The 18196-nt window shown below is 43.1% G+C and overlaps 2 protein-coding genes across 9 annotated transcripts in view; one reads left to right on the top strand and one right to left on the bottom strand.

Moving 5' to 3' along the window:
- The first annotated feature begins 326 nt into the window (after window positions 1–326).
- On the top strand, window positions 327–8743 carry UNC50 (unc-50 inner nuclear membrane RNA binding protein). Of its 2 annotated transcripts, none has more exons than XM_088668662.1 (6): window positions 327–455; window positions 2855–3138; window positions 5048–5168; window positions 5958–6097; window positions 7314–7415; window positions 8355–8743. In XM_088668662.1, the coding sequence occupies exons 2-6, from the start codon at window positions 2859–2861 to the stop codon at window positions 8489–8491; spliced, it is 780 nt and encodes a 259-aa protein (XP_088524788.1). In that variant the 5' UTR covers window positions 327–455; window positions 2855–2858; the 3' UTR covers window positions 8492–8743. The 2 variants fall into 2 exon arrangements, with proteins under 2 accessions (XP_088524788.1, XP_034970511.1); XM_035114620.3 differs by having other exon boundaries at window positions 399–643.
- Window positions 8744–10197: 1454 nt separating this feature from the next.
- Window positions 10198–18196, bottom strand: part of MGAT4A (alpha-1,3-mannosyl-glycoprotein 4-beta-N-acetylglucosaminyltransferase A) — a 54415-nt gene continuing 46416 nt past the window's right edge. For 4 of the 7 annotated variants that reach the window (XM_035114614.3, XM_035114615.3, XM_035114613.3 and 1 more), the window contains exons 14-15: window positions 16220–16286; window positions 14619–14776 (exon numbers count right to left, since the gene is read on the bottom strand). In XM_035114614.3, coding sequence (XP_034970505.2) covers window positions 14634–14776; window positions 16220–16286 — 210 coding nt within the window. In that variant the 3' untranslated portion in view covers window positions 14619–14633. Of the gene's footprint in view, window positions 13703–14618; window positions 14777–16219; window positions 16287–18196 lie in introns of those variants that run through there. The other 3 variants (XM_088668655.1, XM_088668654.1, XM_035114618.3) reach the window with 1 other exon arrangement.

The raw sequence follows: 18196 nt of genomic DNA, 5'->3' as shown, positions 1-18196 counted from the left end.
AAGCTTCTCTTCTACTAAAGGTCACATCTCCTCTTTGGTCGAAGGTGATATGTTTGCGGCAGCGACTCGTGTCTTTGCTGCTACCATTTGTAAGGAAGAAGGGAGAAGCATAGAACGTCAGGGTTGGAAGGATTCTCAACGAAACTATCCATGATCCATCTGTCCTTGAGAACATCCTGCCCAACCATTGCTTCGTTTAAAAGGGGAAAGAAATTGTTCAAGCACAGAATGTAAATAAAATGAGGGGATACTCTACACTTTTTTTTTTGCTAAAGATTTGTGTGCGCAACCGCCATCTAACCGTCGTCCTCTCCACCATCCGGTTTGGGCGGGGGCTACCCGTCATACACCTCGGCTCGCCGAGGCAGCTCGCGGTGTCCTCGGCGCGCCTGCGCCTTGGGGGGGGGGGTCCCTTTTGCCGGAAGTTCCTGAGCAAAACACGCAGATCAGCTGCTGTGAGTTGGCAGTGGCGGTGGCTGATAGGCGGCAGAAGGCGCTCCTGTTGGAGGGTGGGGAGGAGGGGAGCGCGCCCCTCTACCTTCCGCTCCCTGCCCCCCCCGCAGCGTCGTCGCGTGAGGGACGCAGGACGTAGGGGCCGGGAGCCGCAGTTTTGCGCGTGGCGGAAGCGGCCACAGAACGTTCCGTGAGTTCTTTCGCTCGGGGTTCTGGAACGCTTAGGTTCCGCGTCCCTTCTGAGTCCGCGCTCGAGGCGGCAGGGGCTGCGGGCGCCCTCCTTCTGGCCCCTCCCTCAGCAGCACCTGCTCCCCGCATGCACACGCACCCCCTACACCCGTGTCGAGCCAGGGTTAACGAGGAGGCACTTGAGGTCGTGTGAAATGATCCATACCCACTTAGCCACTGACACACCAGGTGGGGTGGGGTGGGGTGGGACAGGCTGCTTGAAACTCGTTGGGTTTTTGCTAAAAGTGACCAGCTGCCTTTCCCCTGACTTTATCCACTCTAAAAAAAACCGCACCCAGTCAGCTGGCTGGGTGACATATTCTCAAAATACCGGCTGTTATGTCTTTTCTTACCTATTTCTGTTCTGTAACCAGCCAGATGGGCGGGGTATAAATAATACATTTTTCTTCGCCTTTGCAAACCTTCGTTCGCTGCTCTTTATTACCTCTCCAGTCTCCTTGACTGGCTCACTTTCTTTCCACATCCATGTCCACTGTGCTTTCTCCATTCCCAATTCTCACTGGCCATTTGGGAATCTTGTATTGTAAGTCATTGGGGTGGGGGGAGGGGATAGTAGCTAGCTTGTTACTTGTTTGCATTTCCCCCCCTTTCCAGCATGATGCTGGAACTTTCATCCTTGTTCATTTCAAACTCTCAAGCACTAGAGTTGCTTGGCATTTGAGAAATGCATATGGCGGAGACTGATTTTTAATCCTTTGTTAACAAACTTGTAAAGCTTGTTGGTGGAGCCTTTATGGGTGTTTCGTGAAGTCATGGTGCAGGATCTGGTCCTTGCTTAAAGGCCTCATTTTCAGTGAGATGGAAAATATGTTTGATACCAGAAACATACATTTCTAATCATAGGCAAAGGTCAACTGGGAATATGCAAGACTAAGGCTTGTGGCTGCAACAATGAGCTGCGGGGTTCTTGCTGCATCTGAACTAGGCCTAGATGGTGGGAAGAAAGACTCCACCCCAGTTTTTGTGTGTGGAGGGAATTTATTTGTGTGGAAGAGCATTGAATGGAAGGGAAAGCCTAAAAGGAGAATAGTCAGGACTTCCACAAAGGAGGAAGGTTATCTTTAAATGATGGTGTGTACTGTATCATATATTTCAAAATGTGATAAGCCAGCCCTGATGCATTTGGAGGCTCTCTGGCTCACTCTGCTGGATGAAGCCCTGAACATCTGCTCTGAAGTCCTGCCCTGTGACAGCACCACTGCTTGCATGTATGCAACAGCCACAGAGTCAAGCTGTTAACAATGGCAACAGGACAAAGTGAATTTAAGAAAACAGTCTGTGATCTTAAGTATCTCTACTTGGATATCCAGTTGGTGCCGATGGTTGTTCTGTGATTGCAGCATTACTTGAAAGCAAGCTCTGTAGTAGTTGTGCAGATTGTTGAAGGACAGTTGCTCATCCCAGCTCTGCTCACCTGTTCCGTTTCCTTCTGCTTGCTTCTGCCAACTTTCTTCATCCACTGCTATACCACCATAACTAGCTACATTGATACCTCCTCTATTCTGAACAGACTTTTAGCCTATTGTGGGTAGAAAAGAGTAGGATTGAGCTTTATATGCAGTTGTCAAGTGTTGAATGATGTGCTCGCGAAGCCCTCTGGGACTAAGGAAGGAAGGAATATGGTTATGATTGCATCCATGTCCTTGCTCTTCTAAAAGAGCAAAGGAGATTGCAGGTGCCCAAGTTTGCGCAGTTACTGACAGATCTTGAACTTGATATGAGCTGTGTCCACTGTTAAGACATTGCATCACACAGTTACATTGCATTGTTTTCAGGTACGGTAAAGAACAAAGTGGGGTCATGTAACAAGGGCGTGTCATTCTAAGCCTGCTCAGAGGGCAGTAAGATCCACTAGATTCCAAGGGACCATGTCTGCAGTAGAGCCTCAAAAGACCTCCATTGGAAGTTTTCCCCCATTATTATTATTATTATTATTACTCAGCTGGTGGTATTACAAAGGCTCACCTTGCCTGTGATGTGCTTTATGGCAAAATTATCTATGTTTATTTGGCAGCAATCCCCAATTTGTTCCTTGATGTTCACTCTGCGATATGTGTGTTTAAGGATTGTAACCTAATATGCGATAACTTCCACCTCTGTTTTGTTTTGCTTTGCTTTTTAAATCCATGGGTCTCTTTTCTTTCCCTTTCAGCAAGATGTTGCCTACCACATCTCTTAATTCCCTAGATCATGACAACGGCTCTTTAAACTCTAGGGAGGCAGCCAGGCACACAGCAGGGTTCAAGCGCTACAAATACTTGAGGAGACTCCTTCACTTTCGGCATATGGACTTTGAGTTTGCTCTGTGGCAGATGCTGTATCTATTCACTTCACCACAGAAAGTGTACAGGAACTTCCATTACAGGAAACAAACAAAAGACCAGTGGGCAAGAGATGACCCGGCTTTCCTTGTGTTGCTGAGTATCTGGCTATGCGGTGAGTGCCTGAGAAATTTATTGAATACCGTACAGGGAATAGTTGAGCAGAGATGGGCTTGCTCCAGAAAAAAAATACATCATTTGTACTGCTGTAGCTTTTTCTGTGTAAAATTCATGCTTATACAATTTCATTCAGTGGGGAATATATGTTCCTACACATTCCCTCTTGCGCCTCATCCATGAAAAAAATGAGCAGTGAATAAACTATGGTTGCAATACCTGCCACATCCACACTGGTAAGGATTCCCTTACATTTTGGCTACAGTTACAGGTAGGTAGCCGTGTTGGTCTGGCATAGTCGAAGCAAAAATAAAAATAAATTCTTCCAGTAGCACCTTAGAGACCAACTAAGTTTGTCATTGGTATGAGCTTTCGTGTGCATGCGCACTTCTTCAGAAGTTCATGCACATGAAAGCTCATATCAGTGACAAACTTAGTTGGTCTCTAAGGTGCTACTAGAAGGGGGGAGGAATTATTTTATTTTGGCTTCAGTTACTTCATCCTGCAGTCCACAGCAAATCTGTTCTGTGCATTGCATGGTATTAAAATTCTCAGTTATGTGATCCCTGGCATGTCACAAAGAATGACAAGCCCTAAGTCAGGCATAGGCAGACATGGCCCTCCAGATGTTTTGGGACTACAACTCGCATCATCCCTGACCACTGGTCCTGTTAGCTAGGGGTGATGGAAGTTGTAGTCCCAAAACATCTAGAGGGCCGAGTTTGCCTGTTGTTGTTGTTTAGTCGTTTAGTCGTGTCCGACTCTTCGTGACCCCATGGACCATAGCACGCCAGGCACTCCTGTCTTGCACTGCCTCCCGCAGTTTGGTCAAACTCATGTTCGTAGCTTCGAGAACACTGTCCAACCATCTTGTCCTCTGTCGTCCCCTTCTCCTAGTGCCCTCAATCTTTCCCAACATCAGGGTCTTTTCCAAGGATTCTTCTCTTCTCATGAGGTGGCCAAAGTATTGGAGCCTCAGCTTCACGATCTGTCCTTCCAGGGAGCACTCAGGGCTGATTTCCTTAAGAATAGATAGGTTTGATCTTCTAGCAGTCCATGGGACTCTCAAGAGTCTCCTCCAGCACCATAATTCAAAAGCATCAATTCTTCGACGATCAGCCTTCTTTATGGTCCAGCTCTCACTTCCATACATCACTACTGGGAAAACCATAGCTTTAACTATACGGACCTTTGTCGGCAAAGTGATGTCTCTGCTTTTTAAGATGCTGTCTAGGTTTGTCATTGCTTTTCTCCCAAGAAGCAGGCGTCTTTTAATTTCGTGACTGCTGTCACCATCTGCAGTGATCAAGGAGCCCAAGAAAGTAAAATCTCTCACTGCCTCCATTTCTTCCCCTTCTATTTGCCAGGAGGTGATGGGACCAGTGGCCATGATCTTGGTTTTTTTGATGTTGAGCTTCAGACCATATTTTGCGCAGTCCCAAAACATCTAGAGGGCCGAGTTTGCCTATGCCTGCCCTAAGTGATAAAAATCCAATTACCCTGGCAAAATTATGAGGCAGGCAGAAATTCTGCCATCTGAGAACTTACATTGTGGATTTGTTTATTTCTGCACTGTGCAACAATGCGTGATTGGCTTTTTTTTATGAACAGAAAGGTTTAACTTTATTTGTGTTGTTCTCCCACACCCTACACAAACATGTGCCAGAGATCACACAGTTGCCCATTTCTTGCTTTATTTGTGTTCATGTAGTGAACTCAGCCCACACATTTTACTCTTGCAAATTCTAGTTGTATGCATATACTCAACAATTTTACACTGTAAGCCTTAAACAGCACAGCACTAAACATGCTGCAAGTACTGTTCCAGAAAATTAAGTGAAAGAAAATCTGAGAGCAAACGGGTATTGTTTAATCCTCTGTCTCCGCTGTTCGTCTTCCTCCTTCAGTATCCACCATAGGATTTGGCTTTGTGTTGGGCTTGGGCTTTGTTGAAATGATAAAGCTGCTGCTCTGGGTCATCTTTATAGACTGCGTAGGAGTTGGCCTTCTAATTGCAACTTTCATGTGGTAAGTCTTTAAAACAACCTGAGTAGAGCTAGATGTGGTTTTTTTTTACATGTTTGAATCTTGCAGTATAGAATATGATTGCTGGAACCTTCAGCTACAGCCCTAAGCTTGTCTACTTGTAAGGAAGAAGGGTTTAAGTAGACATGTTTCTCATCTCTGGGCTAGATGTGTAGTGCTGTTCCAGCAGAAGGTTTTGGTTCAAAATCTGGCAAAAAGAAAATATTTAATGTATAAGTATATATGCTGGGCGGTTATGTACTTAAACATCAGAGTATGTTTCTGAAGGTAGCCATGGAGATGGAAAACCACTCACTGCAGCTGTTAAATTGGCTGCCATGTTAATCAACATTTTCATCTTTAAAATATTTGTGCATTGCAGCGAGAGAGAAAATGTGCAAGGGACCAGGACTACTGAATTACTAGGACAGTACATTCAGAGTTAGTATATACCAGGCCATATTGCATCAGTTATAGGATAGGGGAAGAACCTTTCCCCTCTTGCCCTGGTTCCGCAGTCTTCTTATGGCATGTACATTTGTTTAGCTGGCTTCTAGGGAATCAGAAACATTTCCTATGTTCTAGTTTTTTCAGTAATCCTTACCAGAGCCCTGTAAGTCCATAAATGCATTTGTGTTCTGATGCAAGTTCTTCAGAATATGACAAATGGAAAATAGCAAGGATTAATTTTTCTAGGCTGTAATTTCGCCGAAAAGTTGAAACTGTCAAAGTTTGCATACTATTTTTTTAACATGCCTGTTCCGAATTCTCTCCCCGCCCCCGCTCCCCAAGGTTCATCTCCAATAAGTACTTGACAAAGCACCCGAACAGAGACTCTGACGTAGAGTGGGGATATGCCTTTGATGTTCATTTGAATGCTTTTTATCCACTTCTCGTCATCTTACATTTCATACAGCTGTTCTTCATCCATTGTAAGTAAACCTTCCCTTCCCTGACTTTTTTGCCTTTTCTTGCTTTGTGCTGACACTGTAGTTCACCTGGAGGATCCTGGGGGGCGCCACACCCTATAGCGATGATGGCTTCTGCAGGATCAGAGAGGCAAAATCCTGCAATTTTCTTCTTCTTCTGGAGGAGGCACCCCCTACCTTCCAGACCAAGAGGTTATCTACGGGCTGGGCTCTGTTCCTGGCCCGTCGCTGCCTCTTGGTTTTTTTTGTAAGGGAAGGGTTTTCTTTTTCATTTCTGTTTTCTCCCTCCCTTTCCTTCCCCTATTTCCTGGGCTAGTCGGGGGTGTTATTCACAAAGTGCATGGGGGGGGGGGGACACGAACTTCTCAGAGACTGCTCCCTGCTAACTCAGTTGGAATGCCATCTCTCTGAGCTGCTTCAATCTAGCCTGGTGGCTGGGTGTTTTTCTGCCCCTTCTTTTCTGACAGCGAGAGTCTGACAGCGAGAACCTGGCACACTGCTTCATAGAATCATAGAGTTGGAAGAGACCACAAGGGCCATCCAGTCCAACCCCTTGCCAAGCAGGAAACACCATCAAAGCGTTCTTGACATATGCCTGTCAAGCCTCTGCTTAAAGACCTCCAAAGAAGGAGACTCCACTACACTCCTTGGTAGCAAATTCCACTGCCGAACAGCTCTTACTGTCAGGAAGTTCTTCCTAATGTTTAGGTGGAATCTTCTTTCTTGTAGTTTGAATCTATTGCTCCGTGTCCGCTTCTCTGGGGCACATTTAGTACCACAACCGGGCTTCCCCCCCCCCCTGAATCTTCCGGATTAGGTTCCCTCACATCCATGCTCTGTGCTGGTCTGGGAGGAATGGGAAGATGGCCACATGATGTTTTCTGCTGAGGCAGTTGCTCTTTGACCTGGCCCTTTTGGTGTGTTCACAGTTGCCTCCTCTGAGGGCAGGCAGACAAGTGCCTAAGCCCTGCTTATGTGAATTTGGAGGTGGCTTCAGGCAAAGTTAGCCTGTTAAAGGACTTGGCCAGCACCTCGCTTTGGATCAGCCAGCAGCTGAAGAGCTCCATGGACCTTCTCTAAAGTGTCCTGTAGCTTTTCCACAGTGAGCTCCATCCTGTTTCTGTATCCTGCTGGAGGCAACACCCCAATGATACCTTTTGGGGACCTTCAGTGAGCAGAAGTTCACTGGGTTAAGAAACTTCCATTTTCTCTCTTGCAGACGTAATTTTATTGAATTCATTTATTGGCTATTTCGTTGGGAATACTTTCTGGCTGACTGCAATTGGTTATTACATCTACGTAACATTTCTAGGGTACAGTGGTAAGTATGGAAAACTTTGTTAGCAACAAGAATAGTGCCTTCTTCCCAGTCTTTCTTGCTAAATCCCTGTTTCAGTAGGAGTAAACTTTATGATAAGCATCAGGGGAGGGCTCACTCTGACAGCAACTCTACAAGCTCTGCACAGCATCCTTACTTGAAATGATGTGTAATATGTAGTGGCTTTAATTGACCTGCCACGTGACTCTACATCCCTTTGTCAAAGTACTGCGCTTGCAAATGTGGAGCTAACAGAAGCTATACTGGCTTTACAGCTATGCATGCTTTTGTCCCTGTGGGTGAGAATGTGTGAAGTCAGCCTTCTGGTTTTTTTTGGGGGGGGGAGGTTTTCCCCTTAGGGTATTTCCTTAGTATTTTTTGCATTCTAGAAACCTGCCTTTCTCCACCCTGTTTTTCGTGTGCATGGTGCAGAACCCATATGGGGAGAGCGAGTTTGCTATTGCTGCCTGGGATAGAGTTGGCAGTATCAGTTGGGCAGTGAAATTCTGGACTTTCAATTTTAAACATGGTTTTGTGATGCAGCATACTTGGAGGGTAGTTGCTGTTGCTCAAGAAACAAGGTCGAAGCACCACAGGGCCAGTTGTGCAAAGTTAAAGAATGGCAGGAGGACATGTGGCTGTGCCTTATATCTTGCAGGACTACAGCTCTTTTCATCCTCTGTCTATGCTGACTGGGGATGTTGGGAGTTAATAATCCAATGACATCGGGGAAGGCCACATCTTAGCCACCCGATTCAAGTTTTTTTTTTCCTGTAAAGGATGAGAGGGGCATGCATTTACTAGAAACAGAAGTTATTTTAGGCGTGTATTTTTTGTTGAGGACTGTCAATATTAAGATGATTGTGGTGTTCCTTGTCATTGGTACCTTCAGAAAAATCGCATGCTTTCCCACTTTTGAAAGAAACTCTCTCCTACTTTCAGCATTGCCGTTCCTGAAGAACACCGTCATCCTTCTCTACCCGTTTGCACTTCTCATCCTGCTCTATGTGGTTTCATTAGCGATGGGATGGAATTTCACAAAAATGCTTTGTGTTTTCTACACGTACAGAGTGAAATAAACTGCAGCCTTTATAATGGATTGTTTGTTCTTGCCTCTTGTACCACTGTCAGCAAAGGTGAGATGCTCCTGTAAATTACTGTAAATAACTTCTTCACTGTAGATCAGTGTGTACAAAGTTTTGGTTTTTAAAAAATGTATTTACAACTGCAGACTTATAGTGATTCTGTATTCTCTTGCGGTCCCTTCCTAATGGAAACGTTGTACATTACTGTAATAAATATTTTTTAAGAACTGTGTGCAACATTGAAAAGGCATTGACTTTGCTATTTGTAAACAGCTTTGTTAACAAATATGAGTATTACAAAGCACAGTTTCCTGCAGTACTTCTGCTAGCTCAACAATTTCCTGCTTGCACAATTGAAATTTCCCTCTCTCCCGAAAACATATATATAAGCAGGCATGGGAAGTGAGGGAGGTAGTTCCTTGTGCCAGTGGAGGTACTTTCTTTGGCTACTGTTCTATCCCCCTTTACCTGGGAGTAAACCCAGTTGGGTTCAGTAGCCTTTCTTTTGTGTAAACAGTTTTCAAAGTACAGTCGTACCTTGGAAGTCGAATGGAATCCGTTCCAAAAGTCCATTTGACTTCCAAAGCGCAGCTTCTGATTGGCTGCAGGAAGCTCGGGAGCTGCACCAGATGTTCGGCTTCCCTTAAAATCGTTCGAAAACCAGAACACTCGCTTCCGGGTTTCAATCGTTTGGGAGCCAATTTGTTCGGGATCCAAGGTACGACTGTATTGTTTACTACTTTCAGTTCTGAGACCACTTTTATTTGGCCTTGAAACAGTTTCTATGGAAGTGTATCAGCACCTGTCAAATCAAGGAGGCATTGAATAGCTTTCTTCCGTGCCTTTAGATCAGGCACCCCCAAACTGTGGCCCTCCAGATGTTTTGGCCTACAACTCCCATGAGCCCTAGCTAACAGGACCAGTGGTTGGGGAAGATGGGAATTGTAGTCCAACACATCTGGAGGGCCGAAGTTTGGGGGTGCCTGCTTTAGATGGATGTATACATGAGAGAGAAAAACAGGGCTGTAAGCTGCAAGAAGGCAGAGCAGTTCATATCAACCAAAGTTGTGAAGTGCTTTTAAATACTAACTTGTTTCTTTTGAAAGGAAAATGCTCTTTAAAAAAACATTTTTAAGAGTGTTCTTTTTCTTTTCCAAAGAACTTGCAATGCCCCACTCTTGCAGAATTTCCCATACAGCATACCCCTGGGAAATGCTGTGCAAGGGGCTCTGCAAGCATTGCCAGTTCGCAGTACAGTGGTACCTTGGTTCCCGAACTTAATACGTTCCAAGAGTCGACTCCCAAAACAATTCAAAAACCAAGCCACGGCTTCTGATTGGCTGCAGGAGCTTCCTGCACCCAAGCGGAAGCCGTGTCGAATGTTCGGCTTCCGAAAAACGTTCACAAATCGGAACACTTCCGGGTTTGTGGCATTTGGGATCTGATTTGTTCAGGAGCAAAGTTGTTCGAGTGCCAAGGTACCATTGTACCTGCAATTGGGCAGAATTTGGGCTTCAGGCCACATGTTACCCACCCCTGGTATGCACCTTTCTAAAGTAGCCTTGAAAAAAGAGGGTTTAGAGAGAACCTAAATGGTAAAGAGGTGTACTGTATCGGTTTTTTTGTTTAAAAAGAAAACCCTGATCCAAAAGCTGTTCTGTACAGAATTCTATATTTTCACTAGGTTAAGTATTCAATAACACTTTTTCAAAATATTTATTTCAAATATTACATGGGCAGCTGTGGCACATAGAACATTGATGAAAGGCACGGTTAACATGACCCAGTTAGGTTTTCAAATATAGCAGCAAGATTAACAAAACCAAAAACCTAGCTCAAAAAAATAAATTGTACTGCAAGTACTGTAAAATGGTTAATGGAAACGTGGCTGGCTGCAGGGCCAAAGTTGCAGGTTCCACAAGCACAGAAACAGAAATTGGCAACCACACAGCAGACTAAGAAGAAGGAGTTGGGGAATCTTTTCTCCTTCGGTGAACTAATTACTACTGACATCATTCACTTCCTAAATTTTTTATCGTTCCTAGCAAAGGCTAATAAAAGCAAGAAATAAAACCTGCTGGTCGACATCTTACTCAGCTATCTTTAAGGCTTATAAACATTCACAATAGTATATTAAAACCTTAGCAAATAGCTATGCCATAATACAAGTGAAGTACAAATCTGATCTTCAAGGAATGTGACTGACTTTGAAAGGCTTGTCATCTTTGTAGAATGGCCAGGGATATAAAGATGTTTTGGATTAAGTTAACTTACATTTGGAGGACAGGATTTTCTTTTCTTATTTCCAATGAGTAAGGGGAGACTTCGTTGTTTCGCCACACAATCTCTGTATTACACACCCTGCTTTTGGCTGATTTGTGTTCTCTCCCACCCACTACTGTGGAAGATTAGGTTGTATTTGCTGCTGGGGGGGGGGGTTAAGCCCAGTTGGACTGCTAGGTAAAAGCAGGAAAACACCACTTTGGTTTCTAGGCAATAATTTGATCACTTGGCGGACAAAAATCAGGGGCATTAGAAGGGTAGTTGCCACAAGCTGAATGAATTTAGAAGGGGGTGTTGATTGATGGACTCTGGGATTTAGTAATACTATGTAGCAAAAGATCAAACAACCCCTTAATTCATACCACCAACTGTTGACACATTTTTACAAACCTTGCAGGCGTACAAGCTTGGGAGCAATACTGCCAACCTTTAACAAGGAACTGTAGCCGCCCCCATGCTTTGCGGAAGACCAGGGCTATTACAAAGCTTGTTCAGAGTAAATAAAATTGGAGATACAGGTCTGCATATTATCCCCCATGCAAAACACATACAAAGTTGGCTTTGAAATTTGTCCCACGGACTTGGAATTTCTCCTACCCCCCACCCCCACCCTACCTCCTAGTAGGCCAGTGGCGTTACCAAATCATCAAGCACTGGCTCTAAATGCATAAATACTTGCTCCTGTAACTGTTGTGCGAACACTGGGTTCAATGCAAGTTTGGCACCAGAGGCAGCATACGACTTTTCCCAATGACAATTGTAAATACTTAACATTTATGTAGCACTTTGGGTTTTTAAGTGCCTTGCACTGCTTCATAAATCTTTAGAACCACCCTGCAGTCTCATTATGCCTGTATTTCAGATGTGGAGCTAAGACAGAAATTGTGGCTTACCTAAGGCCACCCAGTGATCTCATGGAAGGTAATGTTGGAAGATAGGCTCTTGGCCACTATGCTACACAAGCTCTTTTTTATTTTTTAACTATTTTTTATTAGATGCCCAATAACAGTCATTCTTTGGGCAGCACACAAGATAAAGCGCATACTTATCTTCCCAGCCAAATGGAGAAGTAAAGAGTCTCAGCAAAGCAAGTTTATAAATATAGGACAGCTTCAACCGAGAAAAAAAAATGGGGGGGGGGGCTCCTCTATTGTGGAAACATCTTGAACGATTTGAATCTTGATTTAAAAATGTATATTATTATGACAATTTTTAGAAAATATCTCATGGGGGGCGGAAGGTGGGCAGACACCTATTCGCATAAATTTTACAAATCATTTTCACCTTTGAGAGAAGGCATATAGTTATTTTTTGGCAAAGCTGGCATCCAAGATGCAGAAGTATCTTAAGATTCAGCTCATGAAACAAACTACCACCACTTAAGTAAACTTCTGTTTACCTGCATGAGTGACAGGTGTGCAGCTGCGGTAAAAACAACAACTTAGCTTCTCATATCTTGGCTAGGGTTAAGAGAGTTCTTTAAAAACTATTATTACATACTATTGCGTGTTTACTGTGCTGCAGAGCACAAAGTGCTAGAATTGCCTCTCTTCAAGGCTACTGACCAAGCAAGGATCTCTTCTTCTTTTCCTTGAAGTACAAAAGACAACAAGCATCTAGAATCACACGAAGTCCCTTGCTTCAGTCAGCTGGAGTGCAATGCTTTTAGCAGGAGCTGGGCCCTCTTAAAGAGGGGGAAATCACTTTTAACACTTGAAAGTAAAGAACGACAAATCACATTTTTTAAAAAAGCTCAGCTGAGGTTACTGTGTATCTATTTCCATTGTTATCCCTAATAAAACGGTAAGTTTAAGTCATTCCATAAGAATGCGCAGAGATCATACAAAACGGGATGTGAAGCAAAAACAAAAATGTAAATGCAGAAACATCAGAGTGCTTTTCTATCCAAATGAATAAATGGGCTGTGTTTCAGAAGATTCTACAAAGGTTTAAAAAGGAATAATCCATTATCAAAATTCCCCTTCAATGGGAGATTAACTTCAGATTCGCACACCATACTGAAGTACAAAACCCCTCAACATGCTTTCTACGATTACATATTGTGGACTGTGAGCATTAGAAAGTAATGCTATTCAAAGTCCTTGCATGTTATGCCTTTGAACAACATCTCCTAGATTTGGGGCATAGGCTATAGGGGAAGTTGTCCTGTGCAAAATCACATTTACTTTCAATGGGTTTTGTGCAGGATAACCTTTTAAAGTTGCGTTCTTGGTATGGTACAAAAGTGCTTCATCTTTAAACTCCCATTTAACACTCCTAACCATGGCAGTATATTACAAAATATGGTCACTTCATCACAAAAGCAAAATGTAGCGTTAACCCAAGAAGTAAGATCATCTGTTTAAAAAAAACAAAACCTGCATCGAGTTATATTACCTGCATAAAAATACGTACTTCTCAAATCATTTTAATAAATTAAATCCCCCTAATGCTTTTGAATATATATCCCTGATAATCTATAAAAGAGGGCTTGAATTAGCAAAATAAATGGACCTCCAAAAAGTACCCCCCTTCATAAAATGTATTTATATATATATATATATTTATCTTCGAGGAATGTAATAATATGTACAACTTTAATGTAGCGTATCCCTATCACTTGGGTAGGGGATATTGTGATCCTTAGGCAGCAGAGTCATGAAGGAACTCACGGCTCCAGATAAATAATACTGGTCAGTTTCTAGATTGTAATAAATCTTTCTTGCTGAGTCTTATCTTCTCAACTACAGTAGATTTCACAAGAGGTAGTTTCACTGAGAAGTCAGAAGTTGGAAATAAGGTGCACGCTCAGTGTCTTCACTCTGCAATGGGGGGGGGTGGATTTTGTAGAAAAGTCTTCAAAGGATGGAGATCTCTCTTGTTCCTCTTGATTGATCAGTTGGGGAGCTTTTTAATATGAATCTGCAATGCAGAGTTGAAAGGCAGCTGGTAAAATATACACCTGTTTATGAAAAAGACCACCACACTTTACAGCAAAAGACAGTTCCTTGTACTCCCTCCCCCAATGTGATTGAACCACATTTCCTACAAGCTACTTGACAGCAGAGGCTAAACATGGCTTCTGGGTGTGCATATACTGCATGCATGTGCTTTGACAAAAGAGTGCCTTTTCAATGTTAAATATAAACCAGTTGGTTTGCTGTGGAAACGCTGGAGGTCTATCCTTGATTGTGAAGCTGCCCTTTGTCATAACAAAGTCTCATCCCACAACCGTGAAACATCCCAGCTGATATCTAAACTGTTGCTTTCCACACAGCTGAGAAAGCAGACTCCTAAAACACTTTTCAAACTGAATGTGATAATAGAGAAGCTGCAATGATTTGGCGAGCAGAACTTCCAGCACCTAACAGAAAAGTGTTTGTTTTTTAAACCCCTTCCAAAAGTACTTCCTAGGATTTGGGAATTATCCGGAACAGCATGGAAGGTTGTGCAGGGAGAGGGGGAAATCACAAACCCTGCCATCCGCCTGCAGACACCTCTGCTGGGCTGGATATGAAGAGAACCTTTGGTTCAAACCAAGCATTCAAAAAATACTTAATAGCACTGGGATGTCATAGGGCGCTTCAACAAGGCAAATGCCCAAGGGTTCTCAAAGCAGCATGCAAACACATGCACACAGAGATGTCAGCTTGTGGCATCAGCATTTCACACAACCACAGTGTGTATCACTTGTATCACAGTGTGTATCACTTGTGTCAATTGACTAAAATCTGTCTGCAAAATGCCAGCATTGAGAGGTCCATCACAATAGTCCCACAGACTCGGAATGTCACAAAACACTTCTTTTAAAGAGAGACTTAACCCTGAAGTGGTTTGAAGGTTGGTTTTCTGGTCATACAAGGCATTTTTGTTCAAATCTTACCTCATTTAGAATTGCCCAGACAGAAGAGTTCTGTATTACCAGAAGCCGGACAGCTGCAATTGGATTTAGACTGGGATCAACTGTTCCCTCTGCTATTCCATTTTCAAATTTGCCTTCAGAAAGCAAAAAGGCATTCTAAATGAAAACATTCAACCAATACAAGCCATCACATAAGAACATCTTACATGTAAGTCTATTTAGTTTTGAAATGGGTTCACAACTGTGGCAGTCCCCAAGGCAACACAGGAAAAGGTAGAGTTTGTGGAAACAGCCAGAGATCTACTTTTTGACAAAAACAGGATTTTTCTGCCTCAGTTTGAACAATGCTTCAATGGCTCATAAATCACATTAAGAAACAACACCCCCCAAACCCTATATATTACTTTCAACATTCATCCAAATATATTCTTTATTTGGGACTGAGATTTGCGTGCAGAATAAATAAATACCCCCCTTACATATTTTTTAAATCACAGCTCTCAATTGAAACGTCTAGATAAAGGGTTACCATCATCTCATTATTTTGTTCATATCATAAATTATCTCAGTTTCAACTAAAAGCAGCATCATAAAGGTAAAGGGTAAAAGGTAAAGGTAAAGGGACCCCATACCATTAGGTCCAGTCGTGACCGACTCTGGGGTTGCGCGCTCATCTCGCATTATTGGCCGAGGGAGCCGGCGTATAGCTTCCAGGTCATGTGGCCAGCATGACAAAGCTGCTTCTGGCTAACCAGAGCAGCACATGGAAACACCGTTTACCTTCCCGCTGTAGCGGTACCTATTTATCTACTTGCACTTTGATGTGCTTTCGAACTGCTAGGTTGGCAGGAGCTGGGACCGAGCAACAGGAGCTCACCCTGTCGCGGGGATTCAAACCGCTGACCTTTTGATCGGCAAGCCCTAGGGTCTGTGGTTTCATATCATAAACTATCTCAGTTACAACTAAAAGCAGCATCATAGTCAGCTTGTAAAAATATAGAACTGGCACTATGATTTGTTACTTTAGCTATCCTGAGTTTATTTTAACAATATAGGAGGACAATCAAGAATTTCCTTCATCCCTTACAGATGCTGGATGCTACATGGTAACTTCTATCACTTGGTAAAACCAAAAAGTGAATAGCTGCTCAACTATCTGATCTAAGTCTGGCTTCTGCTGCCATCACCCAAACTTCTGTGGGGCTTTGATAGGACCATGCCATAAGACAAGTTGCCTTAGGCCCCATCTGCACTATACCACTTTAAACAGTGAAAGCTTCCCCCAAAGAATTCTGGGAATTGTAGCTTGTTACCGGTGTTGAGCTACAATTCCCAGAGTGGTGTTTTGGCCAATCTCTATTCCCAGGGAACTCTGAGAATTGTAGTTCTGTGAGGGGAACAGAAGTCTTCTAACAACTAACAGTTTCCACAGTTCTTTGGGGAAAGCCATGGCTGTTGAAAGTGGTATGAAGCTGCTTTAAATGTATAGTGCAGATGGGACCTCAGTTACAAAACAGTTTTGTTGATTTAATTTTTTTGTAAAACATTTCTTTTTTCTTTCTTTTAAACAGTGTTACCTATTCTGAAATACCCATCATCCAATCGTTTCTCTTTGGTTTCTTTGCTTAATACCAACTCTTCACTCTGAAAAGCGAGATAAAAACAATTGAAGTATTAGTTATATGCCAATGATACATAAGGGATAGAGAAGAATTTTGGTTTGCATTTTTAAAAAATAAACCAATCCCAGTTTCTGGCCTCATCCACCGCTGGGACAACAGTCTAATGATCAAACACACTTCTCTGGATTTTGCAATGACATTCAGATTAGAAAACTGCATGTAAAAATGCTTATTTTATGGAGGAAATGCGGGCAGGGTTCACCTAACAAGCCTGGTCAGTGGAAACAGCCCTGTACATTGGAGCTTCGCTCACAGTCTGGATCTGGCTTGGGAGAACCTTCAGTACAGCGGGTAGAGGAAGGAGAGGAGGGCATTCTTTCTGGCTGGCAAGCTGCAATGCTTACATAGATGAAATGTTTTCTCATAACACAATGTTGAATTCTACTCTGAATATTCTAGGGGAAAAGCATACAGATGCATATTTTGTACACAACACACATTTATAGGAAATATGTCTCAAAATGTATACAATTTAAATGCCAATTTTTCATGTTTTGTTTTTTAAAAAAACAATTCATTGAGAACAGGGACAGAAAAGCACATATGACTAAACACGTAAAGATGTCACAGAAATAAGCTGATCAGTCGATAACTCTATACTACAGCAGAAAATGGGTCCCTTTGTTCTATACACAAATCATGATTAGAAGTCCCCCAAACAGAGACATTTTTTTAAAAAAAGAGAAAGAAATAAAGTTTTACTTTTTGTGCAGATGCAAACAAGTGAACTGTAATTGACACTGTGAGTTGGAGCTAAGCATACCGTATAGCACATTACGAAATGCACAGCCCAAAAGCTGTAGAGCAGGTTGCTATACACAAATGTTCTCTCCCGTCATATTCCTGCTTGCCTTATATTGCCTTGCACTTAATGTCAATGGCAACCCCACACAAGGCGGCTCCTAGCCCCAGTCGCACCAGAAGGAGGCATGCTGAGCCCAAATAGCAGGTCCTTATCTCCTGCCCTTTCCCCTCAATGACGGTATCATAATAGCAAGTCAGACGGTAATTTAAGTCTCTTCATATTTTTATACCAGGCACCTATGCTACCTACTGTGTTCCTTCCTTTGGTCAGTGTCTGGATGCACAATGGAACTTCTCTTCTCTTTCCGTTCACTGCTTGCCCCCAACTCTGCTCCATATAGGGTTGCCATACATCCAGGAAATCCTGGGCATGTCCTCTTTTGGGGGCCAACATGCCCACCCGGAGTAATTTTCACATCTTAAAGCAAATGTCTGGGTTTGCGGGGAGTTGCTTTTATTTGGGAGGTGGCGCAGGCTGCTCTGTATGCCATGGCTGCTGCCAGCCCAAGCGTGCGCACCTCTTTCCCCAGCTCAGGCTGGCAGCGGCTCGGGCTGTCCTCTTTTTTGCTCTACAAGATATGGCAACCCTAGCTCCAGAGAACTGGAAGAACCCGTCAATCAGATTTAGGGGGAACACAAGGAGAGGACACTACTAATAGAACTGTCGCCCTTTCTTCTTAACCCTAATTGTACCACAACTGTTGTATGGCCTTTGTTATCACCTCCCAAGCATCCTGAGGCTGGTAAGGCCGCTGGAGTCAATTTCACAAGCAAAGTTCTATAAATGCTAAACCAAGTCCTACAATTCTGCATTCAGTGGGTAGTGGCAGCTCTTGTTTAACAGCAATTTTTCTAGGTTATACTTAGATCATGAATAAAAAAATTCCTTCAGTAGCACCTTAAAGACCAACTAAGTTTATATTTTGGTATGAGCTTTCGTGTGCATGCACACTTCTTCAGACACACTTCTTGCATGCACACGAAAGCTCATACCAAAATATAAACTTAGTTGGTCTTTAAGGTGCTACTGAAGGATTTTTTTTATTTTGCTTCTACTCAGACCAACAC

The sequence above is a fragment of the Zootoca vivipara genome, chromosome 4 (genome assembly GCF_965207765.1).
Source record: "Zootoca vivipara chromosome 4, rZooViv2.hap1.1, whole genome shotgun sequence".
In the NCBI taxonomy this organism is placed as follows: Eukaryota; Metazoa; Chordata; class Lepidosauria; order Squamata; family Lacertidae; genus Zootoca; species Zootoca vivipara.
Note: the sequence above shows the minus strand (reverse complement) of the source record. Positions and strands in the feature narration are given on the sequence as shown.